At 43.1% G+C, this 26,681-nt stretch overlaps 1 protein-coding gene across 6 annotated transcripts in view; it reads left to right on the top strand.

Moving 5' to 3' along the window:
• The window catches only part of bcl2l1 (BCL2 like 1), a 29,994-nt gene that overhangs the window by 694 nt on the left and 2,619 nt on the right, over positions 1-26,681 (top strand). For 2 of the 6 annotated variants that reach the window (XM_020089326.2, XM_020089323.2), the window contains exon 2: positions 3,881-4,644. In XM_020089326.2, the coding sequence (XP_019944885.1) occupies positions 4,090-4,644 (555 nt within the window). In that variant the 5' untranslated portion in view covers positions 3,881-4,089. Of the gene's footprint in view, positions 1-30; positions 1,782-2,238; positions 2,536-3,880; positions 4,645-17,493; positions 17,831-26,681 lie in introns of those variants that run through there. The other 4 variants (XM_020089328.2, XM_069527228.1, XM_020089322.2 and 1 more) reach the window with 4 other exon arrangements.

Raw genomic sequence — 26,681 nt, 5'->3', positions numbered from 1 at the left:
TTCAGCGAGAGGAAGGAGGTCGTCAGATTAGGAAGAATGAGTAACCACAATGTAGCTTCCTGCTAGCCTCCTACGGTTGATAGTTTGTTGGATGCTACGTGCATCCGTTAAAAGCCTTTAATGGTTTCGCCGCAGAGATCACACCTCCATGTGTTTACAGCCTGCGAATGCACGACCGCACCGCGACTCTGTGTTGGGTTAAATGACAGTGACAGCCATCTTCAGCAGCCAGCTACGGTAACAGCAGATGGATCTGTGTGTGAAGCCTCGCTGTCACATCAGTGGTGTGAATCTGATTCGTGCTGGGCTACAGTTCCCCGTAAAGCCCGATGAGAGGCTGGTGTCGCAACGCGTTTGTTCGCTGAATACGACACGTTTAAAGGTCTCAGCCCAGTGTTTGTGACAGCAGGATGGGGACGGCTTGTGCTGCCCTCTCCTGCTGAAGCCCGTTCCTTCGTGACTACGTTCAGTTTGAGTAGCATGTGCTTTTGATTGGAAATAGCAATGCTAAGTGGTTTGACCAGCTAACCGATGACACGATAATAGCTCACAGTTGGGCAGAGGTGACACATGCTGGATAGGAGACGTGCGTCAGTGAATACAACAAACAAAATAAGCTCTGTGACAGGAAACAAGAGTGGCAGTGTTCAAGGACGTACAGCGTGCACAGATCTCTACACAACTATTACTTAAAGACATGCAACACTGAAAAAAGCTGTGGGTGGCATTTAATAATGACGCCTTCAGGGGTTTGATTCCAAGCAAGTGCGAGCTACGTGTTTGTGGCCTGAGCAATATCCTGCTATCATTCTCTGCTGAGGAATTTAGTGCATTCCTTTTGAGATTAGATAAACTGACTCATAAGGTCCTTTACCGAGACAACACTGAGGTGACACAAGGTACTCAGTAGGTTTTTGGAAGCACTGGAACTGTATGCGATTTAATCCCAGTGGATTTATACAGTGTGGTGATTGTGTTTTGTAATTTATTTTAGTGTCATACTGACATGGACCTTTATTTTATTTTATATAGCTCCTTTCAAACAAATCCGTTGCAGGACAAAGTGCGATTGACAGAATGTTTGATGAGTTAATGATTTATGAGCTCAGAAACCAATGTACCCATACTTTGTAAAGGATAATGAAACGGTAAAAAGTGATAAGATAAGACAAGATGATCCTTTATTGGTCCCAGAAAAGACGACAGTCAAAATAGACATCAGTGAAGTCAAAATAGGTAAACATGAAACATATAAATGGGATAGAAATACTATACTCAGTGTCTGCAGATTATTTACAGTGAAACCGTTTGTACACTAGCCACTGAATTGCACAGACATACATGAATATTGCAAAGTTAAAAGAGTTAGATAGCTAACAAGGATGTAATATACCTCCTCAGATTCTATTTGCGGGTAGGATTTTCTCGTGTGTGTAGTAAAGCCAGGGCAAACGAGTACTGTGGCGGACACGGTGGTTAGATATTCAGATGTCCCTGAAGGCGTCTTGTTACGTAACAGAGGAGGGCTGGGCATGCAGCAGGCGGGTGGGGGGGGGGGGGGGGCGTGGGAGGGAGAGACGTGCAGACACACACTCTTTCACACAAAGTGGCTGTCTCACATTCCTGGTGCTTGACAGCTTTCTTACAGAAGGACAGACAGAGAGACACAGAGACAGACACAGAGAGAGAGAGAGAGAGAGACGGACAGACAGGGACATTTGGGACGTTTTGACACAGGAGGACAGGGATCGGACCGAGGAGACTTACCTCCTCACAGCTGGGTAAGACTCTCATGTTGTGTGTTGATCCTATCTGATTCACTTCAGTGGAAAATGTGAGCTGAGGTTTGGTGCGGGGGATCTACGTCGACAACACGGGGCTGCGACACAACTAACGCAACTAGCGCAAACACACACACGCAGATCAGCGTCGCATCGTTTTCCCACTCAGTGCGAGACCAGATTCCACAGCAACAAACTCGAGCTCAGCTCAGCATCGCTTTGACATTTCGTTGCAATGTTTCAGTGGTTACAATTGTGATCGTGGTTACAAATGTTGCGTTCAGGTACTGCGTGTGGTGGCGACTCGCTGGTGCTCCTGTAGGGAGCTGCGTGGTGTTTACATCAGTGCAGGGCTAATAAAAAAGCAGAGCCACGTGTTGGGAGCTGGGGACCATGTGGCCGTTGTAAACACTGCTGCCTTGTGAGTCTTTATCTGCCATGAGAGCCCGTTGATGTTACTTCCTCTTAACATTTTCAAACACGATCGCCTGCTGAGGGTATATTTTATAAGAGGTTGAAGTTTTAGGAGCTGGATTGAAGTACATGAGATCAGCAGTGACCGAATCAGGCTTTCTTTGTGCGTGTGTATGAAGAGTGGTGATATACTGCTGTATGTAATAACAGCAGCACTGTTTAATCTGCCTCGCTCACGAGCTAACCACCACTTATCAGTTTAAATGTCAGTGTTGGTAGTGGTACAGGAAAGATCAGGTTCCCACGTGATAACCAACAGGCATTTCGTGATCAACGGCAGGTAAGGTTCCTCTCACATCGTTTAGTGGGACTGACTGTACACCTCAGGTCTGTTAGGGATAGTGACAGAGGATGAGGGAAGGTCTTTGTCACACTGCTGCTCTCCTGTTGTCTTTTGTTTCAGGGACGCACTCAAATTTACAGGCTGCAGGATATGAACGTAAATCTGGGTTGAAGTAAAATGTGCTATATGTTTTAGTTATCATGTCAAGCTGGTGTCTAAAACATTTAAACTTCATTATGAGCAAAGAATCATATCTTTATTTGATTTCTTCATCGAAACAAGTCATTCTGCACTCAGGTAAATGAAGACATGAAATCTTGTAGTTGAAAGGACAGTGGCAGCCAGTATCTGTTAAGGTTAGAGTAATCCTATAATGATTTATCGTACTAATGCTGTGTCATAAAGCAGAGTAGTGTCAGACCAGAACTAGACCTGAGATGGAAGCAATGATGTGAAGCCAGAAGGAAAATGTGTGTATGATTCATACCAACCTCCAGCACAGGTGATTGTCCTTTCACACAGCTTGTTTAGGGTGGGACAGTCTTGTTCTATCTTTAAGCTGAGAGAATGTAGTCACAGAGCCGGATTTACATCTATTTCAAAGAGGAAGCCCGCATGGTGGGACGGGATGGTGGCGCCGATCACACCTCAGATTCCGGAATGCCAGCGTGCTATCTTAAACCACACACCGGGACTGCAATATGCCACTTTGTTTCGCTGAGTGTAAACAAGCAGCATCATGAGAAGTCTTCTTAATGCTATTAAAGCAAATTTAGCATTATCTGTGTTAATCGGAGGTTCATGATAAAAACGTTTTTGCATGCTTAACTGTGACATGCAGATCAGTGTGTGAGTGAGTGAGTGACAGTAACAAAGAGGCTGCAGCTGAGATAAACAGGATGCCTAAAAGCTCACATTGGAAGTCAGAGGTCACTGATTATGATTATGATGGTGGTGGTGGTCTGCATGGACCCTCAAGCCAGACTGTCCCTCTGATCTCTTATCACCTGAGCCTCACCTCCCTCACACCACCCCTTCCTTTGTCTCCCATCCTCTCTCTCTAACACGCACGCACATGTCCGTGCACACAAACACACGCACGGACGCACGCTCTCTCTCTCTCTCTCTTATATACTCTCTGTACTATTCTCTCATTAATATCATTGCCATCTGCTCCATATGTAACAGCCCAATTAGAGAGAAGAACTATGACCCTACCTGTCCAAATTTAATTTGAAAGTCTCCAACCATCCCTGCACACTTCCTCTTCATCACACACATAAAATCACTGCATGCTTATAGGCTGTCCAGAGTTTGACCTTTTATTGTTGTCTCTCTCCAGGGCCTGAGCTGATTTTGTCAGCCTTGCGTAGGTTTGGATTTCACCCCTCAAGTGTCCTTTGGATATCAGCTGACCATGGTTGTCTGAACAGAGGAAAAAGCAGGAAGAAAGCCTGGCACAGTGTGCGTTCAGTACAACACAGCAAGGCTCCACCAAGAGAGGAGGAAGGACCTACCAGAGTGAAGAGAAAAAGCTAATTTGAACTCAAAATGTCTCAAAACAGAGAACTGGTGGTTTACTACATACAGTATAAACTCACCCAGACGAACTATCCACTCAACCACATTGGACTCAATGAGCCCACAAACAGGACTGATAGGGGGGAGACAGGCTCGGGTGAGGAACAGCAGACAGCGACGCAAGCCAACGGAACGTCTCACGGCATGAATACAGAGACCCCTCCAGATTCCCCGCTGCGGCAGCAAAGGTTGCCATCAACGACGAGTCTGGATGCGGTGAAAGAGGCCCTGCGAGACTCAGCCAACGAGTTTGAGCTGCGATACGCCCGCGCCTTCAGCGATCTGCACAACCAGCTGCACATCACGCCGGCCACAGCTTACCAAAGCTTTGAGAACGTGATGGACGAGGTGTTCCGGGACGGCGTCAACTGGGGCCGCATCATAGGGCTTTTTGCATTCGGCGGGGCGCTGAGTGTAGAGTGTGTGGAGAAGGAGATGAGTTCGCTGGTGGACAGGATCATAGAGTGGATGACAGTCTACCTAGACAACAACATCCAGCCCTGGATCCAGAGTCAAGGAGGATGGGTGAGTCTCACACACAGAAAAACCTTTCATTACATGGTGTAAGCTGAGGTCATGTGGAAAATAAAGAATAATCATTATTCTTTGTATGGATGCGAATGGCTTTTGTTGATAAGATTGCATGTTGGGTCGTATGCAACATGACCAGATATGGTTCTTTCTCACTGTTTGTTGATGTCCTGTATGCATCATTTGCCATGTTTCTGTGTCAACAGTGATCTTGCATGGACTAAACTCCAATGACGCTGTATCTTTGGCTGGGAAACAAAATCCAGAGCGTAGCTTTGATCTTACATACACTCAACAGTCACTTGGCTTGTGCAGACGGGCACAGACAGCCAGTGCACCCACATTTAAACTGTATCGGCCTCAGTGAGATTGTAACATGGCATGGGGGTTGACTTTGCGACCAGTAGAGAAGTGGAAAAAAAACCCTTCAGGATTAAATGTGACAGCGCAGTAAAAAATCTGAGCACATGGTATCAAAAACAACAGTGAGTAAAAAGAGTAAAAACATAATGTTTGTCTGTGTGCTCAGCAGCTGGTTTCAGCTGTTCTCTAATTGATCAGCAGCACGGAGCTCAATGAGCTGAATCGAAGTGGGAGCTTAACAGGCTACATCGGGGCTTTGTAGCTGTCTGCGGTCTGCCTGGGGATCGAAGTTCCCTCATCACAGGGTGGGATGAAGTCCAGGGCTTTTACAGATAGCCCTTTGTTTTACTCAACTCAGTTGATTGGCTCTGTGTTTTGCTTTTTTTCCCTTCAGCTATCTGTCTTTTTTTCCCCTTTGTCCGAACACAGCTGTATGTATGAAAGCTCTGTTTCTTTTCTGGGGTCAGCTTGAAAGTGGACTGTCCTGGTACCTGACAATCCACAAACGTGTGTGTGCGTGTTTGTGTGTGAACTCTTCCAGGACAGTTAAGGTCAGCTGTATTCCTTTGTGTTGACCATTTGATGGCTGGAGAGCTGGAGCGAGGGGAGGGGCTGTTTATAGTCACCCCGGTCCTGTATAATGCCAGGTCGAAGGTTGATCCTATGGAAACTGACATACCATTGGCAGAACAGCAGACCTAGAAAAAATATTTTTATTTTGAAAGCCAGAGATAATACAGAGGAGGGGGTGTAGGCAGAATGACGATATGGAAACAGGTGACAGGATAACACGCTGATGGTGGATGTTCCTTTGTTGAAGGGACGTTGTGGCATCTTCCCTAACAGCTCTGGGTGAACTGCTCTCATAAATACACCTTGGTGCTGATTCTAGCTGCTGTGCTGTCGGCCCACCGCTCTAATCCGCACTCAAATCCCTCAATGACAAAGTGCCATGACGATTGTTTACCAATCAAATGCTGGCAACATTGTATCTGCTAAACATGTTGTTATTAGCTTGACTCCTATCCTTGAAGCATTGTCGATCTGACAGTGGACCTTTTAAAGATATTTTCCCCTGTATTCAAAAAAATCCACACAACCTTCATTTTACAAAATGTCTCCGTCCAGAAGAGAACACAAAAACGACTAAAAACCCTCAAACAAGCATACCCAGCCAGTAGATGGCGATAAAGAGAAGAACACTATGATCCAAGTATTTATATTTCGCGAGGCAGCTACCTGCAGTGATGCTACATTTAGCTGCTAAATTGTTTTTAGACAAAGCAGTGCTGACCATCGGTAGAGAAACCTAGATTTGTTTGTTGTTTGTGGCGCATGCTCACAAAGCAACAGTGGGCTGGGTGGCTGTGGTGTCACTGTTTCCGAAACGCTCCATTTTGCATGGGTATAGTTATTTGTGACTGTGAATGAGAGGTCCAAACATAGAGGAAATAGTTTCTGGCCAAGTTTTATGAGCTTCCATGCCTAAATACTTCTCGATGGCTAAAGATACAGAGAGTTCACGTATAAATGTACTTATTATTACAATGTTTATTTATTATTTACTCCTTCAGCAGCTGTTTTTATAGACACAATAAGTACAAATCTAAAAATTGTTCAAGGTGAAAGTAGGTCAGCCGTGAAGAGGTTCATCTAAAAGGTTAACCTTGTGTCTCATACTGACCACAAAATCATTTTTACTGTTGTAAACAAAATATTTGTCATGTGCGGCCGATCTCACTCACGCACTCAAAAACATTGAAATACTGCTGCAATACAGCTGTTGGGCTAACATCAGTTTACATGGTGTAGTTGCTTGTGTTTAGTGGCTTGCATGTCAGTGTAACCCAGACTTGGAGAAGTGAATGACTGAATTAGGAATTGTTGAATGGATCAGCATGTACCAGTATCCTGTTGTATGGTTTCACTTCTCCCTCCAGTGAAGAAAATTTTCCTGAGCACATGATTCCACTTCCTTCCTCCACTAATCTTCATGTAATTCACTTTCATTCCCTTGATGATTCAGTCACCTGGTGCTGGGGAGAAAGCATGTGTCCCGTGTCAGTTGTTCATAACTCGCCACAGGGGTTGTCCCAGTGAGCTGTGCTCGAGAGCGTACACCGCAGAATATACAGATATGTTAGAGCCACATTTTGATCAGTCTTGTCACTCTACTTGCTTTCCCCTGTCGTTTCCCTGAAACGTACAAGAGTCTCTCAGAAAACCCACAAGAGACTTTGTTGTTTCTCTTTCTTTCTTTCTGTCTTTTCTTTCTCTCTCTCTTTCTCGCTTCCTTCCCTCCCCTGATGCCTCCTCACAGGGATGAAGCACAGAGCCGTTGGCAGATGTTGGAACCTGAGTGTAGCTGTGAGGCAGGTGTGCCCTTAGTGTTAGCTGATGAAATACTAGTCTGCTCTTAGCAGCAGCAAGGTCATTTTCTCCGTCTTTCTCCCAGCGATCACTCCCTCTCACCTACTTATGGTTTCTTCCCACACTCTTAAATATTTACTCTCTGAAAGGGTTGTGACAGAAAGGACAGTTAGTTTCAAGTTGATTCAACATCTAATAAAATATGATGTAAACCAATGTTTTCAAAGTCACCTTAAAGTAAAAAAAAGGTCGGTGTTTGCATAATTAGTTGAGCTCAGGGTGTTTACCCAAAGGTGTGAATTTGCAGTATTTGTTAAAGCTCCATAATATGGCACTCAAGAAGACACTCCAACGTTACAGCATTAACTTCACAAGTTGACATGTTAGCAGAGAAGCAGTCATTTTTCCAATATAACTAAACACACCATTGAATATAGAGCTATAGAAATTATTTGATTTGATTGATTCTAGCTTGACAAGATATCGACTAGTTTATTTATCCATATACGTATATGACTTGGGCTGTTGGTTGAAAATGTCACATATGACATATGGCACTAAAATATACAACAAAGTGTTAGGGTCACTTAAAAGGGGAAAAAAAGGGGAAAATATGTCATTTATACATTCTTAATGTTATGAGAATAAAGGTGTAATATTACGAAAATAAAGTTACAATTTGGTGAAAGTGAAGTTCTATTATGAAGAACAGAAGTCCTAGCCTAATTTTAAAGAATGAAGTAATACATCTATGAGCATAACACTAATAATATCACAATATTTTTAGGAATGGAAACTTGCTTTCGGAAATTTCGCTACTTCCGAATCCTAAATCTTAAACCAATCTCATGGTTCCTTGAGAAACACAGATGTAAATTATAGCCTTACAGTCAACCACTCCCAAATATTACTGTCTCCACTTACTCACTCTGTGCGGCTCTTTCTTTAGAATTCTTACACAATCTGTTCAAAGTCCTGTTATTCATGATAATATAATAATACGACTCTATTCTCGAAATGTCAAAAATAATTCCCTTTAAGCGGCCCTAATACTCTGAATTGATTCTTCCAACACAAAGAGAAGGAAAAATAAAAACTTAAACCACATACCCTAACACAGCCAGTTAACTCAGTTTTTTAATCTTGTGTCAGAAAAGGCCCTTGGCTGGATCTCAACTTTATCTGTGTAAATCAAAAACATGACCATTAAAATACATCAAGTATCAAGTGGAGGTCATGCTACAGAGTAGCTGTTGTCCGTTACAAGTAACAGAGAGTTAATTTTCCACATTAACGCACAAACACAGTGGAAATAGTCTGAGCAGGTGACATTGTTGCAATGACAGTTGAGTATTGGGAAGTGAAAGGTGTTTTTTGCACAGCAGAACAAATCTTGCTGTCATAAAAACTGATAAAGCCCCTGCCTAAACGATCCTGCCGGAGGTGATTTTTGAGCCCCCACTGTCCGGGCTGCTGAGATGTAGTATTTGATAGTAGCTTGTGAGGTGAGATAAATATGCTCAGGCAGATTCTCCCCTTCGCAGCCCATCGTTTTAGAGGAAGCGCCCGAGCAAAGCCATATATTGTCAGATAATAAACCTCCTTGGCAGACAGCAGAGGTACAGACAGTGCCATCGACCTAATAATGCTGTTTCCAGCAGAGCAGGCGATGGTAGTGATTACTCAGTGGAGATTGAGCCGCCTCGGGGTGGGGGTGCAGGGTTATTACCAATTATAGATGAATAATATCTCAACCTGCTACTGAGGAAAACAATGTTTTTTCCCCTCTGACAGACTAATAAAGGTTTAACTCATTTAAAAGAACCATGCTGCCACAGTCTCGGGTGGCTTGGCTGCAGCTAGGTGTGTGTGTGTGTGTGCGTGCGTGTAGGGTGTGTGTGTGTGTAGTGTGGGGGGGGTGGGGGACCATTAGCCCAGTTGTTTTGCTTTGTGGCGTCGATGGTCTCTGTAAGGTCAAAGAAAAGTTTACTACATGAAAAATGTCTTTGAGCGGTGGAAGTCTGCCTGGTTTCCTTGGCTTCTCTCCTCTTTCTTCCCCATCACCTCTGCTGCTTGTGGCTGTACATTGTTATGCCTTGTTCAGCACTAGGGCTTTGAATGATAAGTCTTCTGATACCATATATTTCTCTCTTTGTCAAGAAATCCCATTTAAAAAAACCAGCAATATTAATGAACCGATCTCACTGTGTGAGCGAAAGTCGGGTATTCGTCCGTGCCACAGAGCTCCATTGTTGCCCAAAAATGATTTGAATACACATTGGTGAGCGCCACTGACGCACTGCTGACGTGTTCCTTCTTAAACATGAAGATACAAACTACAGCGTGTGGTGCAACCTCTGAGCCGCGGTGTTGTAAAGTCAGAATATATTGAAAGATGGGCTGACATATTGTTTGTTTTGGCTTCTTTAATGCGAGCAGTTAAAAATGATATCACACGCATGTATTTATGTACATGTGGTTATAAATACACACAGGCTGGCTGTAGTGTAAAGTGGGTTAAACGCAAAGGCTGCAATTAAAGGCCTATGGAGGGTACACCCATTGACTTGTTTTGACGAGGGAAACACCTGAGCTTCCTTTGTGCCATTTTCCTTAGCAGACTTTATTTACTCTCTCTCTCTCCCTCCTCTCTCTCTCTCTCTCTCTCTCTCTGTGTAATTAACATGCACATAGGATAGGCAGTTAGATCCACAGAGTCGTCTGTCAGACTGCCCTATCGAAGAAAAGCAGCAAATCTCACCCTTGGGACCTATCCAGTCCGGCCCCCCCCCCCACTCCCCACCCACTCTCTCTCGTCACAACCCCCACTTTATCTTCCATACGTCTCTCCCTCCATCTCCTCTACGTGCATTCCTCCCCCCCTGCCACCAGTCGATTTTTGTCCCTTATTTTTCTATCTGCCTCCCTCCTCCCTCCTCCCTCCTCCCTCCTCCCCGCTCTATTTATCATTTTGGAGCTCCTTTATTTTCCCACCTTGCCTGTCCTTCCTCTGCTTTCCCTTTCTCCTTTTTCATCCTTTACCATTCTGACATCCATCCATCTCCAGTCTACACTACTACAAGGATTACAGTGGCCAAAATATTTGACAGGTCAAACACTCCAAGTTCCTTCTCAATGTGGCCGTTAACCCTGTGTACCTGTGTTCTAGTTCTTCTTCCCATGTTTGTCAGGTTGTTTATCAAAAAACATGCACACATCGCCCAGAACAAGGTCGTCAGCTGTATTGATTCCCTCACACTTGATCCCCTTACCCATGCTGCCACCATCTCTCATCATTGCCTTCATCTCCCTTTTACTCATCTCTCACCATCCCACCCTCCTCCTCTTCCCTTTATCTCTAAATGCACACGTGTGACTATTTAGGTGAGATGGGTTTTTTTCCACGGTAGCTCTCTGGCTCTGATTTAAGGACGGTGGTGTTGCTAATTTCATCAAGCAAACTTTGATGAGCTGATTGAATGTTTATTTGTTGTCACAAATATGGAACGGGGTGGTGTTGTCTAGTACGTTTTAGCGTTTTATTGTATAGTGGCTTGCTGCAGAGGGGAGGGGACAACAGCAAGTCGGACTGGTCATGTGACCACCTCAAACAAAGGATTTGTGGCCCCACACACACACATACACACAAACACAAATTTTGCTTCACTGGCTTTTTAGTTGTGCCCACAGGTGTGCCGTCGCTTTGCAGGCAAAGTCATCTGTGGAAAGGACGTGACTTTGTCATTGTCTCATTCTTTAACTTGCAACACACATCAAATCCACACACACACAGACAATGCTCCTGCATAGCCTTTTTTGCATTGGATCAATGGCGGGCACTTTTGTTCGGGTGCTGTCAATAAATGCCTGGGTGTGGTGGTCAGCTCTATGCAGATTGATCTCTGAGTGTTCTCATATGAATGTAGCTGCTCAACCGTGGATGTGTCTTTATTGTTGTTGTATGCATGTGTTTAAGCTCACGCACTACTTTTTTCAAGATCTGTGACATCAGATGTGTGCATCTGTGTGTGTGTGTGCCTGTGTGTGTGTGCATGTGTTTATACTCATTGGTGTGTGTCAGAGCCACAGCTTGAAAATGGCAGCAAACAGATTGTATGATTCAGTTGCCTCCAGCCCGATGACAAGAACATCATCCATGTTGTGTGACTGGTTTTGCGTACATGAGCATGAGTGCAGGTGTCCTACTTGTGCAGAGACTGTCGTCTGCCTTTATGGAGACAGACGAATACCTTGTGCTATGTGCCTGATGCAAAAGCATGAGAACACAATCAAACGGCACAAATTGCATGTGTGTACAAATGTTAATGTATTTAGGTAAAGATGAATCTACTCAGGGCATTATCTAACACCCCATCATGTAATTTGGGGGAGAGAAGGTGCTTGAGACCAGTCTGACTCTCTGTAAATTGATAACTACTCACCTGATCAGTTCTGTATCTAATAGCTGGTGGAGCAGGCATCTCTGTGGGTGTGTTGGTGTGTGGGTGTGAATGTGTGTGGGTATTTACAGCTTTTGTCAGTTGTCAAAGATGGTAACCTGGAGCAAACACACACACAAAAAGCAGTGTGACAGCCAAACAGACTCTAATGATTACATCTGCAGCATTTACACTGCTTCTGAATCTGTTTATCTGTGTCTTCTCTCCCTCATTTAGAGACACACGCGGGTGATGCAGCGCAACGTCTGTATGTTCCACATCCAGGAGCTGTTTATGTATACAGCACAGATATCCAGCTGTGTAATAGATGTGTGTGTTTGTGAGACTATATTACCAGCCTACTGCAGAGTGTGGAGCTATTGGAGCGACTTTGCCAGACTGGGAGGCATCAGGCTTCCACTGTAGTGCACATTACGTGTCGCCTCCCTGGAAGTGTCTGGCAGTGCATCGAAGCGGAGGATGGAGAAGACAAGGGTGAGAGGGGCAGATGCAGATGGCATGAAGGCAGACTGAGAGGACGATGGGGGCCCGTGACTCAGCTAGTTGAAGATGCAGTATGCGGGTCAGGGGGTTACACTGCATGTACAGTGTGGTGCATATTTCTTTAAGTGCAGCTTCCATGTTGCATGAGAAGAACAGCTGCAGGTTTGTAGAGCAGAGTCAAAACGCTGCGTTTGGTTGCCTGCATGCTGCTCCACTTCTCTTAGGCTTACTGTTGAAATCAGGTCACAAGCGAGGCCCCCCCCTCCTCCTTCCATCTTCCTCTTCATTCTACCATCTTCCTCTGTCTACTTGCCCCCTCATTTTTTACCCCACTGCTCTAGCTCACATCCCCGTGCTTCCTCCTGTGTCAGATTCTTTTTTTCTCCCACATGCAGCCGAGTGCATCCAGCTCCTCGCTGATTGCGTTTCATTCCTCTTCCTGCTTCTCTCTGTAACGCTTCCTTGCTCTCTCCTTTCTGTTTCTCTCTCTCTATGCTCATATCTGTGATCAGATTATGAGGCATATCATGGGATTAGTGAGTCTCATGGCATGTATTAAAGTGGGAGAGCTGAGGGATGGATAGAGAGGCTTGATGAGTATTTCATGGTAATGCGGCACCCAATCTCATATAGCACAAGGGCTAAATGATGATAAAGAGCATCAAGGCCATCATCGTTAAATTCATATGTGCTTGTTTGAATGGCCATGGGGGTAAAGTAATAAAGACAAAGGATATCTTCGGCGTCTGCAATAAGAGAGATGGGATAATAGAAAGAGAGAACAAATACGGACTGGTGCACGGCCCATAGATATCTTCTGCTGAAGTGAGTTTCTTTCATGTCTTCAGACTTTGTGAAGTTGTAGTTTCAACTGTAGTTTCGAGTTTCAGTTTGTGTATGAGCCTCTGTTCTGCCACTTGCTCCTCTTTCCACATACTTTATTCCTCATCAGTATCCCTCTTTCCAGTTTCTAGCCATTTTCTTCAGCTTTTTTTTTTTTTTTTTAACTCTTTTTTTAAGCCTGTTACACCCTTTGTTCTTTTGTTCTGGTTTCATATTCTGTCCTACTCCTGGCCTGTTTCATTCTGTCCCTGTCTGTCTGTTGCTCCCTCCTCCAGACAGATGGCAGGTCTTAGGGTCATGGTGAGGTGTCTGGGTGGGGAGATGGCCTACAGGGTTGGGGGTAGGCCTGGGCCGATAATCAATAAATCAATTAATCGCATGATAAATTAAAATGAACTCGATCATTTTTCCGGCCTCGATATATCGCCATGTGCATGCGTGTTTGTTTTCCTCGTCTCTCGCCTCCAAGCAGGCTGGATGACAAGAGGGTTCACTCTGTGCTCGGTCTCAGCACCTGGGGGCGTTGGTTGCGGAATGAACGGAGTGAACCCTCTTGTCAGTCATCCAGCCTCTTTGTCTCTGTGGGGGGGGGGGGCGCTAGCATTAGCTACACATGCTACACACACAGAGTGCAGCAGTGAGCGTCGTGCAGAGCAACGCGAGGAGAAAAGATGATTGCAAAGTCAAATGCCACAGCCCGGGTGTGGGAATGTTTCGGCTTCAAACCGAATGAGCAAGGTGAGCTCATCAACACGGACGAGCCAGTTCAAAAGTGGTGGCAACAAAAAAAGGCAGCACAACAAACTTGCATGCCCACCTAAAGCATCACCACCCAAAGTGCACCTCGAGATGCAGAGCCTTCGTCCCGACAGTCAACACTCACTGATGCGTTTGGTCGACAAAGTCAATATAAACGGAACAGTGCAGAATGGTGTGCGCTCATTGAAAGTGAAGTTCGCTACATAGCAAAAGGTAAAAAACACTGAGAAATAAAAGTTTATTGTCTTTGAAAGGGTGTGCATCATTATGATATATTATCATGTTGACAATAATATCGTTTATCGGCAATAATTTGTGTGACAATATATCGTCCAGCAAAATTTGTTATCGTTCCAGGCCTAGTTGGGGGTTATACTGCTGAAGACATCCAGTCAAAGAGAAACCCTGTTCCTTTTTACCTTGCCCCTGCTCTCTTTCTCTTGTCTACACACTTTCCTGAACATCCTCTGTCAGACGTACACACACACACACACACACAGTCCTGAGTCCTTGGCCTTCCTGCTGTGTCTCATTGGTGTATACATAAGTATCTGCGTGCGTGCGTACGTGCGTGTTACGTGCTTGCTTGCTTGCTTGCTGACAGAATTGGGTTTTGTGGAGAGAAACCGCCCCCAGAGTGGGGCAGGGAACAGATTGGAGTCTGAGCCTCCATGTCCTGACTCATTAATCTCCTCTTTAATTCATGGCCTCTCCGCCGGCGCTCAGACGCACACACACACACACACACACACATATAGATGGATACACACTTTCATAGAGCTCTGAGGCCCCCACTGATTCTGGCACAAACACTGTCAAGTGTCAGATTTAATGATTTAATTTCCTCATGTTTTGGCTTCCTGCTTGGGAATGATCCATCACACCTCAGACCAGGTCTGTCGTTGCAGCGCCCCTTTAATGCCAACATGGTTCTCATGATTTGTGTGGCAGTGATCGAGCCAGTGATATGACTGATGAGCTACAGCCTACTGTGTAGGTTACAGTTGTGCTGTGAAGCTGCAAAGTCCCACTTTCTGGCAGAAATCCAGGTTTCCATGAGGGTCATGCAGAAAAACTTAACAAGTTATTATCACAACACTTTCTGTCAAGCTTTCCTACATGACCTTAAGCTTGTTTTAAAGCTGTGACAGTTTGGTGCTTGTGTGCAGAGCTGCCTATCAGCTTGTCACTTAATATGTCAAGTTTTCCAAGCAGTGCTTGAGAAAAGTAAGTAGAGAGGAACTGCATTGACTTAAATTTTTAACAACTACGTTGCGCAGTGGGAGACTTGATCCTTTTATTGAAACATGCACATTTTAAGCATCACGATTCAAGTGGATGCTCTCTTCACCAGGGTTGAGCAAGTATGATGTGTGTGTTTTTCATATTTTCCTCTCACAGTGTGTGTTTCTTCTGTGTGACGGTGCTTCGCAGTCTGTCTTTTTGGATTGAGCATTCCCCATTTTACTTTGGACTTTGCCCTTGTTATTATTGAACCTGCTCTCGTCACTTGCAAACTGTGAGTTTTTCCTTCTTGCTACTCAAAGGGCATGAGCTAAATGCCTGAGTTGTAAGATCTGAGCTTCTCAGCTCAGAGCTCAGCTGTACAGTAACTCCTTCCAGTCTTGTTCACACTGGAGCTTTGTTAGTTGGACTGATGTCCTTGCTCCTTAAAATGCCTTGACAATTGTGCAAAGCATTAAAAAGAAGCTGTAGGCCTTGAGGAGGAGCAGGCGGAGATGGTACTTGTGAAGATAATGAGGACATTGACAAGGAAGGAGGAACAGACACTCACATTGTTGTTTGTTTTTCTGACTAGACACAGATTTGTTGCTATAAGCATCAAAACTGATCAAAATCAAAACCACTAGAATAATAAAACTGCAAGTGGTTATAATGAATATAGTAACTAGCATTTCAACGTTCCTGGTAGATCCTCTGAAGCTCAGACAGTGTTCTTATGCAAGCTTCACATTTGCACAGAGACGATATTGGGACATTCAGAGACTCATGCAGAGGTCACTCCAGCGTTGTCTTGACTGCATGATTTTGTTCATCAAAGATCATTATGCTGCTTCCAAATAGAACTCGTGGAGATCATTGTTGTGATGCGGAAATCCCCTAAAGGCTGTGCTTGGTGTTCAGGTGGTGAAGTGGGAAAACCGCTGCCAGGCGATGGCAACATTGATGCTTATTATAAAGTTACTGTCAGTGTCTAGAGTCCATAGATGCTAACATTGAATAAGCTAGCAGTCGTGTTATGCAATGCAACAAAGGCATAATGACATAGAGAATAATAATGTCATTATGTTGGGAATATCAATATTTAAACATAAAATGACAAAGAAACACACAAACAAACACACCTCAACTTCTGAACCCAGTGCTTTAAGGAAATTCAGAGGTCCAAGGTACTGAAAACCACAAGAAAGGGCAGTAAAAAATCTACACTCCTCATGAACCCAATAAACATGGCCCCATCTGAAGGCAGCACGAGGTTGTGTTCACTCTGAATCTGAAGTTTTCTTCAATAAGGAAGACGAGCAGTTTTCTCATTGGTCTCATTGGATCAGAGAATGATCTCATGGGCTTTTAAATCCCTTGTGCACTCTCAAATCACGTCTCTTGCTCGTAAGTGGCCTCCATAGCCACCCTACCATAAAGTGTTTGTTTCCTGCAGGCTCTCCTATCACTGCTCTGTCAAACTTTCAAAGCTGTAGGGAAGTTTTTCCACCACTGGCCAGATAATTTGACTAGACACAATTTTGCTGAGGCTTTCATTTTGATGAGAGCTTTGAATTGTGGGAACTTGTATACACAGGTGTGTTTTCCTGAATCATGTCTAGTCTGCTGGCTTTTGCCACAGATGCTCTTCCATCAGGTACCAGAAATATCTCAGGAATAAACAAAGTAGACAGGATGCAATTGTGCTCAGGTTGAAATCAGCACAAGGAGCCTGAATAATGTTTGTAAATGTAAATAAGATTTTTTGTAATATACAATGTGATTGTTACTGTTGGATTAGATTTGTCAACTCAAATTTAGAGTTTCATTCAGCGTGATATTTTCACAGTTAATCTGTTGTTTTTGCTCTTGCGGAGTCACTGACTGCGATCTTATGATCTGCATCTGACAGTGTAAGGTGGAGGTCATAGCACACAGCCTTGCATGATAACATGTTGTTTCACCCGCCAGGACATCGTGTCATCTCCGTGTGTTGCTCTGTAAACACATTCAACACTGAAATTACTCAATTCACAAAAATACATTATGTCTTGTGTTCCGCTCTGGGCTCAGGGACACTGTGTGTGTGTGTGTGTGTGCTTGTTAATCCATGTGTGTGCGTGTGTGTGTGCGTGTGTGTGTGCGTGTGTGTGTGCGTGTGTGTGTGTGTGTGTGTGTGTGTGTGTGTGTGTGTGTGTGTGTGTGTGTGTGTGTGTGTGTGTGTGTGTGTTTCTTTCTGTGTACATCCTAAGTGTTGCAACTTTCAGGAAGTGTTGCTGAGCTACAGCCAGGACTGATGACATTTTTGAATGACCGTGCTCTTTCTCCTTGTGACTCACAGGGACCAGGAGGCTTTGGGTCACCAGCTACTATTCCCTTTCCCATTTCTTATCTTGCCCCATGTGTTTAGATTGTTTAGCCTTTTGGCTTTCTCATCTGTTTCCTTTTTGGTTTTCCCCATATTCAAATTATGTGAATCAGTCAAATCAAGACATCTGTTACAGGGGGTTGATGAAGAAATCTGTTGGACCACTCCTCTTAAAGACAACCCTCTCAAAATGCTGAAATAGAGGCTGAAATAGGGGAAATGTGTCCCCTAGCTGCTGCTAGTTAGAATGTCTGCCTTAGATTTAGTCTTTTAGCCAAACGATCCAAAAAATAAACTCTCCCTCTCCTGATGTTCTCTCTAGTCTGTTCATTGTAGGTGAGGCCTTTATCATATACCCAGTAACTTTCTTAACACATGCATAGGAAATTCAAAACATGCTCATAAAGTGTTGTTTTTACTTGACACCATAGAAACAGTGTCACATGGTTAAGTTTGGCATCAACAACAGTTTCTGAATTCAAACCCATTTAAAAAAGGATTCTTGACATATTTCTGACTCTGTATAATTACAAGTCTTAGGGCCAGAGTCAAAAACAAAATTTTAATTTTCATAGGCTAAAAAAAACATCTTTAAAAAAGCTATTTTAGATTCATTTATTGCCACAATGCCTGTTTCCTCACAGAGCATGACCTCCTATAGTCCGGTACTTTCCACTTCACCCTGTAACTCATTTGTCTCTTTTCTCTAGAAGAAACTGGTTCAAAGCTGGTTGATCTAGATTGTTTTTGTCAAGTCATTGCTGCACAGAGGGAGAGTTGCGCACACACATACAGACACACACACACTCATAAGAGGCCTTTGTGTGTGTGTGTGTGTGTGTGCGTGTGCGTGTGTGTGTGTGTGTCCGTCCAGCCCTTTGTCAGCTGTTTGTCAATACACAGAACTTTTTGTATACTTCTACTGAATTCTTTGGATTCTTTTCTGATGGTAGCTTCAGTGTCCTCTTCGGTGTCAGTTCTGTTTCATCACAGCCTCCAACTCTGTGTCTTTCTTGTGGCTGAACGTCGCACGCCCTGCAGGTTGCTAGAAAGCATTGAAGCTGAAAAGCGAACTGTCTCAATCAGATGTTTCACACACACACAGAGGGACAGAGGGACTCAACATTAGCTAACGTCTTCACACAAATGAACAAATCAATAATTCTCATATCATTTATTGATGGAACAATGTATCTTTTGGTGCATATAATTTCACTGAGAAATCTTTAGTGATGGCTTAACACAGGTAAAACAATATTAATCCCATCAAGCTTGAGCTATAAGAAAAAAAAAAAGTTGTGTAGGGTTTGATAATCTTTTACACACTGAAGATCTTAGTAAGCATACCCTTCATACACAGGAAATTCATGACTCATGTACATTACATAGAAACAACAGGAACCCAGAGTATGCGTGTGTTTGAGAAGGCAGAACTTGTAAAGTTTCCCCTTATGTGAGTGATACAACCTGATTGTTTCAGATTTTAAAACTCCTGTAGTCTGAGCATTTATACTATCAGTCAAAAATATTGTTGATTTGAGCTCTAAGCCTGACCTTAGCCCTCATAGGCCAGTCTCATCACTTGGCAGCCACCTTGGCAACGCTATGATGGCATACTATTTAGACCAGACCTGATCCAAATGAACGGGGAGTCTCAACTACACTTTAAATGGTCACTTGAACATAAAATGACATGTGTAGAATCAACAGTCAAGTCTCCACTGCTTAAAAAGTTGGTTAGCCCCAACCAATCACTTGCTATGTTTCACAGTTCAACAGATGATTGGCTGTTCTAGGGGAGGACATTTAAGTGGGTTGTAAGCTCCTTAATAACATCTCTGGCTTGACATAATGATTGCACATATGATTGCTAATATTAACTCTATATATTTTTTCACTGTGTCCCCAAGGTATTGAATTTCAATCTGTCTCCAGCTCCATTTTGCCTGAAAGGAAAAGGATGTGAGTCGTTAATCGATGTGTGTGTGTGTGTGTGTGTGTGCCATGTTCAGGGGTTTCAACATCAGGGGATTTGAGTGTTGCAGCTTGTTATGGTGCAACACTGGAGCAACCGACAAGTCAGAGCTGATGAATGGGAAGCTACTGCTAATGATCGTTAAAATGCTTTTTTCTCCACATGTAGTACTGGGCCATTTGTCAACCACAGAGACGGACCTACAGGCCCAAACTCACATCACATACGCTAATCAGCTGCTTTCTGGTAGCCCTGGCAACCAACTGCACAATCTTCTTCCTTTTTCCCCTCACGTTTTCTCTGCCTCTCTCTCTCATAACAAACCTAGCTTTCATGAGCTAATCCCTCTTTCATCCCCTTTTCCCCCTGGCTAACAAGCAAAGAAAAAGTTAAAGATGTAGAAAGGCAAAGGGGAGAAACCGAGACGAGGCCTGAAAGCACTCGGTAGGCCGCTGCCTAGCACCTGATTTCCTCTGGGAACTTAGCAGAGATAAAGAAATAAAGGCGTGACCGTGTGAAAGAGAAAGGAAGAGAGCAGATCAAGACGTGGGTTTACCTGCCAGGTGGGACAGGGGGAGATGGAGCATATCAAACCAACAGTCTTGCCTTGCCATGTGCATACTGAGCTGACTGGTAATAAAGCAAGGCCCTTCACTCTTTCTGTTCATAGCATGTTAAGTAAAATGAAGGACTTTTATATTGTCTGATTCCCAATAGGTTAAGAAAAAGAGTTTAAAGGCAGCAAATGAGAATAGTATTTTTTTAAGATCCTACTTTGAATTATGTATTCAGCAGGAACAGCAGCATACAATTCAAATCAAATATTGTTTCTATAGGGCTAAGGTAAAGCATCTCCTCCCTTAACCCTGGACTAGAGTGAGGAAAAACTACCAAAACAAACTTCATGAGATAATACAGTGTCTAACATAGATGCAGTCAAAGTCACAGATCATTTAAGTTTAAATTTAAATAATGGCATGACATGTAACCACAGTATCCTGGGACCACTGGTCACAGCAGTTTTGCCAAAGGAAAGGTGAGCTCACAGAGTTGCATGACTTGCTGATTAATATTTCTCTAATGAACGATAAACTTTCAGATTGGTTTTTATCAGATCCTAAGCTGCTGTTTGCAGTGGATGGACCAGGATAGTCCAATCTATCTACAACAAATCCTGCTCTCACTAACATTTTGAAGAATTGGTACAGACGTGACCCTGGAAACACAGATGAAAGATAGAGATCGTCACTTGAATGTAAATGTTTCCAAGGCTGAAGCATGTCACCTGTATGATAAACAAGGCCGACACAGGAAACTCCTGTACCATTCAGAATGACTTAAATGTGCACCTTGATGAGTCAGGTATTGTGTATAGATGTTGAACATATAATTGGCCCCTCTATGAACATTTTGGACCTTTTATGGCTCCTGATTTTGAAAAATCCTGGATTTTAGACTATTTTCTAATAATCTTCTTTTAACCTTTCATAAATATGAATGCATGTCATTTTTGATCTGTTTTTAAAGAGAAGGAACCAACGGGCTCGGATAGGCAGGTTTTTAGCCAAAATAAGAGCACTGGACTTCGGAGGATGAGTCTACTAACAGTCAGTTCTGACTGTGAAACCTAAGACCTACTTTTGGCAGCATGTGAAGGAGTGTGCCTTCACATCCCTTGACCACATCAATACACACTGCTTCATGATACCCACTCCACAGTTACATGTCTTGACATGTCTGTTTAATAGGTATCAGTCATCATCACAAGGCTGCAGCTCTGTTCTCTGCACACACATTCCTCACATTGTTCAAAGATTTCACATCCAGGGATAGGCAGAAGAAACACTTAACGGGCCGCACCGACTCATATTACTTCATTAAGTGTAATCACACGACGTCATGATTTACTTCAGAACCATTTATCAATCCCTTGTGTGTGATTCCACCTGCTTTACTTTGTGTTCATAATGCTTGACATCAACTTTCCTTCAGTGCACTTTTCAGCCTCATGTTACGCACACTGTCTCCTGTTTATCTGTCCGTGCTGTCATGGGTGTCACAAGTTACATGAATAATCTTTTCTCAAACTGGGCACAAGCTGCATCAAGGCCAGTTGGGAGTCAAACTTGAAGCTAAAGACAAATATTGGATCTTCTCCTGCAGCTTCCTCTCGTACAGACAGTAGAGAGAGTCGGAATCCTCCCTGTCATTAACAAGGCCTTCATAGAGAGGATCGCTATGTGAGGCCAAACTGCTCCAGCAGCAATCCTTGCCTTGAGAGAGCCAGCTAGGCATCCAGCAAAGCTTCAAACCAGCTCCCTTGTTGCACCAAGTCATATAATTACAAATATCTCAGATGTTGCTCTTTGACTGGAAACACTGAGTCAACACACACATGTAAACGCTTCACAGGAATTTGGCAGGTGCTTAGTTTACAGCAGATGTGTGCTCATGTATTTATTTAGAGTCAAGCCATGAATAAAAGGAGCTACTGTGACAGGTTTGCCACTGTGTTTGAGCCCACCTTCAGTTATGGTTGCATTTATGGATGTAATTTATAGTTACTGTCAAATTTGAAACCTAGTTATCATTGTTTTGAATTTTGTTACGAACCAATACGATATACAGATAGTTAAATCAGGAGAAACACATGAGAAGGAGTAAATTAGAAAGAAAAAAAAGTTTTGTAAACTGAAAATGTGTCTTTTTGTCACTGAGACCTGCAGCAGGAAGTTGAACACCTTAGAAGCAGTCCTACTGTATGTATTAGGAGCTTCTGATCTGAAGGAGAATTCCTCTCAAACTGTAGCCACTGGTGGTGATGATGAATAATGAAGCACAGAGTTGGGTCGATTATGAGGAGCTTCTGGATGATGCTTTGAAGCAGATCACCTCAAACCTATAGGTGGTGCAGGGGCGGAGGTGGGTCACAGTGCTGAACTGACAGCTGAATGACAGGAGAGAGAAAACTCTAACAGCCTATAGGTGATTGGCTCAAGGGGAGCGTGTAAAGGTTGTGATTGGACGAAAAGGGTGAATGAAGTGGTGGAGCCTAGAGATGTGCATGTGACTTAGGAGGCACGCCCAAGTCGACATTTCATCATAAGGTGTCAGCAAGTGAGAGCGTGGCAGTCAGTTCTAACGAGGGCTGAATGATGAGCAAAAAAAAGATTTTGACACTAGAATGACACCCAGTAGAGCGCATGCCCTCTGCCAAGGCACAACAGTCCCCTTGATATGTGGTCTACTGAGTTCTATTCTCGTTCATAGTGGTTATAGTAGTTTATGATTCATTTGACCTCTTGTTATTATTGCAATTGATCAGCCCTATTACAATTTAGTTTGGATATGAAAGAGGTTCTCAGAAAACTACGCAGAAGGAAGCATATAATCTGGTGGATTATTAAAATTATTAATGTTTATGCTTATAATTTGCCCCAAAGCAGTGACATTAATCTTTTTGCATTTAAATTGACAAACAAATTCAACAAATCACTCAAGTAAAGATTGACCGCGTGACAGATGCAAAAAAATTAAAAATAAATAAATAACGACAAAAATGGTGAAAATGCTTTGTCACACACGTAGAAGACAGCAACTAAGATGTCTAGAGAGTTTGTGGGGATAAGAACTGATGACAGTGTCTATGTTTAGCAAAGAAAATCACATGATCTCTGCAGCAGAGGTAATACATAATACATACACTTCTTGCCTCTGTCTGCTGCACCCGGCTGCTGCAGCTCTAGCCTGAATAATCGAAGATTTGTTGCTGCTTTGAACGTGATTGTGGAGAGAACTTCCTGCTGCATTGTGCATGTGCGAAAGGCAGACTGCAGGTAAACTCTGTAGCCAATTAACTGGATTTTAAGGGCAGGACTTGGTTATAAACGGCTATAATGAGCTGTGAGTCACAGTCAGTTTGTGTGAGGTCAGGAGTGAGGTCAGCACCTCTTATCTTACACTAGCACATCCACACCCTGCATGTTCTTTGAAACATCAACCACAGAGCTAAAGATTGGCTTCCTCAGAACCTCTACTCAGCATCATATTTCTATGTATACACAAGTCACCCCCTCTCATACATGTATTATGGTAATAGTAGTGTCACTGTTCACATTCCTGAGCACCCAGAGACCAGAACAGTTTGAAGTGGTTTACTTTTGATGACAAAGGTGATGGTGACGATGATGATGATGTCATGCATCAGGCAGCAAGCGACCGCGGGGCGTGAAATGAACTATACTCCACACTTGTGTAATCATCAAACTAAATCATAATGAATTAAAACTCCTGGAATGAAACTCCAGCGTCTTCTCACTCCTCCGCCTCCCTGAAATTCTCTCTGTTAATCACCTCTGACTTGTGATTGTCTTTCCTCCTGTACCTCGTCATTATGTCAATGGGGGGCTAAACCCTGAGTCTGGTGACTAACAGGAAATCAGGGATTGTTGAAGGACAGCGGCCCCCTCCCCCTCAGCTGTGTATTAGTGCCTCAAGGAGCTATCGAAATCAGCGTTTCATTTCCTTTGCGATCCATCGATATCGAAGCTCATGAATTTACATGAATTAGAACAGTGACGTCTCATCTGGGCCAACCTGATAGCTGAATGGGTGGGTGGGGGGTGGGGTTGGCTTATCACATGGGCCTTCTTCATGCCCTGATCAGCAGGTCTCTGGTTTGACTCCTGGCTGAACTCGCAGACTATTTTCTGCATGTTATTCTGACTTCTCTGTCCTCTCATTTTTCTGTTTCTTCTCTCTCTGTATTTCTATGTAAATAGAGGCCCAAACTATACACTTAAAGGAAAAGGAAAAACACTGTAACTCTGCTCTTGGCTGAGGTCAGATTAGAACAGTTGTACTGCATTGACGCATTTATTTCACAATACTTTGGTACAAGAACTAATTCAGTGTGAAGCTCCGTAAATTAAGCCACACCGATCATGAGAAGTCATGTCATAATGATGGTGTGATTGGTTTCACTGATGGAACATTAATATCCAGCCAGAATGTGGTGCGGAAGATAAAACTGAAAGAAATAATTTGAAATTCATGGCCTGCCACATCTACACTAAGCTAATATCATCCAGTACATTTTCATTTCGGTTTTTAAACAGTATATCAATAACTATTTCAAGTTATTTTCTTAATAATTCTGAGATGTTGTTATTATGTTGTTATCCCATAACATCAACTGGCAGTAGGCATTTATTAGTGTGGCAGAATAAGATCACATATTCTCCATCTTGGCCTATGTTCAAAAAGGTGTTTAGTATAAAGAGCATAGAGATAATGATGTCTGATCTACTGAGCGGGCCACATGGCTTTCATAGTACTACAGTACAAGCCAGTAGCCAGTCAGTTTTATCTTTAGCCTCAGCGTACCTTTAAGTTCGGACAGTATCATTGATTACAAGCCCAAAACACTTGATGGCACTAATGTGCCCAGTTATATCCGTAACATTCACTAGTGGCCACTAACAGCTGCAAACATCTACTGTTAGTTGGTGAATTACATTACACAGAAGACCTTCAAATGTACAAGGGATATATCTTGTCCTATATTCTCAGTCATCAGAAATGACAAGCTGTAGACATGATTAACTTCAATACTTTTACATAGATTATATTGCATATTGTTACAAGCATAGTCCTATGACTAAAATATGTCTCACCATATTTGAAAAATAAACGTTTGAATAAAGCACTAAATAAAACTATTTTTTTCATAAGATAAAGCTCCTTTGGCTGCTGCTGTGTTTTTCTATTAAATATATCAGGCATACACACACAAGAGCTTTCACAGACATCATCGACTATCAAAACCATTCGTTGACACTGTGCATCGCTGTGGCCTAGTCCTACATCTGTGGGTTTAGCAAGGTGCACTGATGAAGCAGTTGCATCTACAGCAGCAGTGCAGCAGTGCAGCAGGGGGCGCTGTTGTTTTCAAAACAAGCATTTGACAAGTCGTAATGGTTATGCAAAACCATCCAAAGCTTTACTTGCTTGCTGCTAATGCTACTCACAAATTGTTTCCTAGCATTTATTTGTTCCCCTGCGCATTGTGTGTATTACAACACATACAAATATCAAATCAAATACATTGATCATCACAACCTCACAGTCTATACTTAGCTCAAGGAACATTGCTTATTGTAGCCAAGATATATTAAAATTGACCAGGAAACATTTTCTACTTATTTATAATAAGATTTTTCAAAAGAAATGTGCAAAAGGATGAAAAGTGACACCTACTGGTCAGAATAAAGAAAGTGCATGGAGTAGGGGAACCACACAGAAACATAGACAACTAAAACATTTTAACAAAGAAAAACATACCTGCAACGGACAATGCAAAAACATAAATGTCCTTCCAGTTCTTTTTTGTCTGCACATCAACTCCGAAACATAAAAATGCCAAACATTACACAAAGAAATGTATGTCCCACAGTTCACTGCCATGACGCAAATCGCGCCAAAACAGCCTCACGAAAACATCTCTAAAACTTAAATTAACATCAAAACAACGTGAGCAATGCAGCAGCAACATCAGCAAACAACATGTATTACAGCTTGAGTGATACATTTTCCACAGAAAACAACAAAGCACTGGCACAACACTCTCCACACGACATCGCATTGTGAGGAGAAGGCAGAAGTTACCAACATACAGGAAGTACACAGGGACAATGCAGAAACTTTGCAGTAAAATAGCAGTAAATGAAATGAATAGTTTACAACAACTAAAATGCAGTAGTCGTGAACGCCCTTGCACACAAATTAATATCTCGGAGGGGGGTTGGAGGTTCTGCATGATAAGCCCGATGTCATGGTGATTTGTGCTCCTCGAGCTCAACCGATAAATGCATTTTTCATGCACATGGTCATCTCAGGGTTTCTCAGTTTCAGAGTTAAATAAGTTGTTAAATCCACTTTCAGGAACAGACCCCATGATCCTCTAACTCACTTCATCCACTACAATAATATAACCCCCCCACCCCCACTAACACCCACTCCCACCCCTTCTTTTGGTGTGCCAGTAATTCCTTCTTTGTCCTTTCACTTTATCATTCCTGTCCTCTCTTTCAATCTCACTCTCACTTTCACTCCCTCTCTCTCTCTCAGCCGTTTCCAGTAACAGCCGCCTGCTGATGTCCCATAAACACCTTCTGTCCTGCTCTTA

Source organism: Paralichthys olivaceus, chromosome 6 (genome assembly GCF_024713975.1).
Source record: "Paralichthys olivaceus isolate ysfri-2021 chromosome 6, ASM2471397v2, whole genome shotgun sequence".
Lineage (NCBI taxonomy): Eukaryota > Metazoa > Chordata > Actinopteri > Pleuronectiformes > Paralichthyidae > Paralichthys > Paralichthys olivaceus.
The sequence above is the reverse complement of the archived record's forward strand: the minus strand, read 5'-3'. Positions and strand labels throughout refer to the sequence as shown.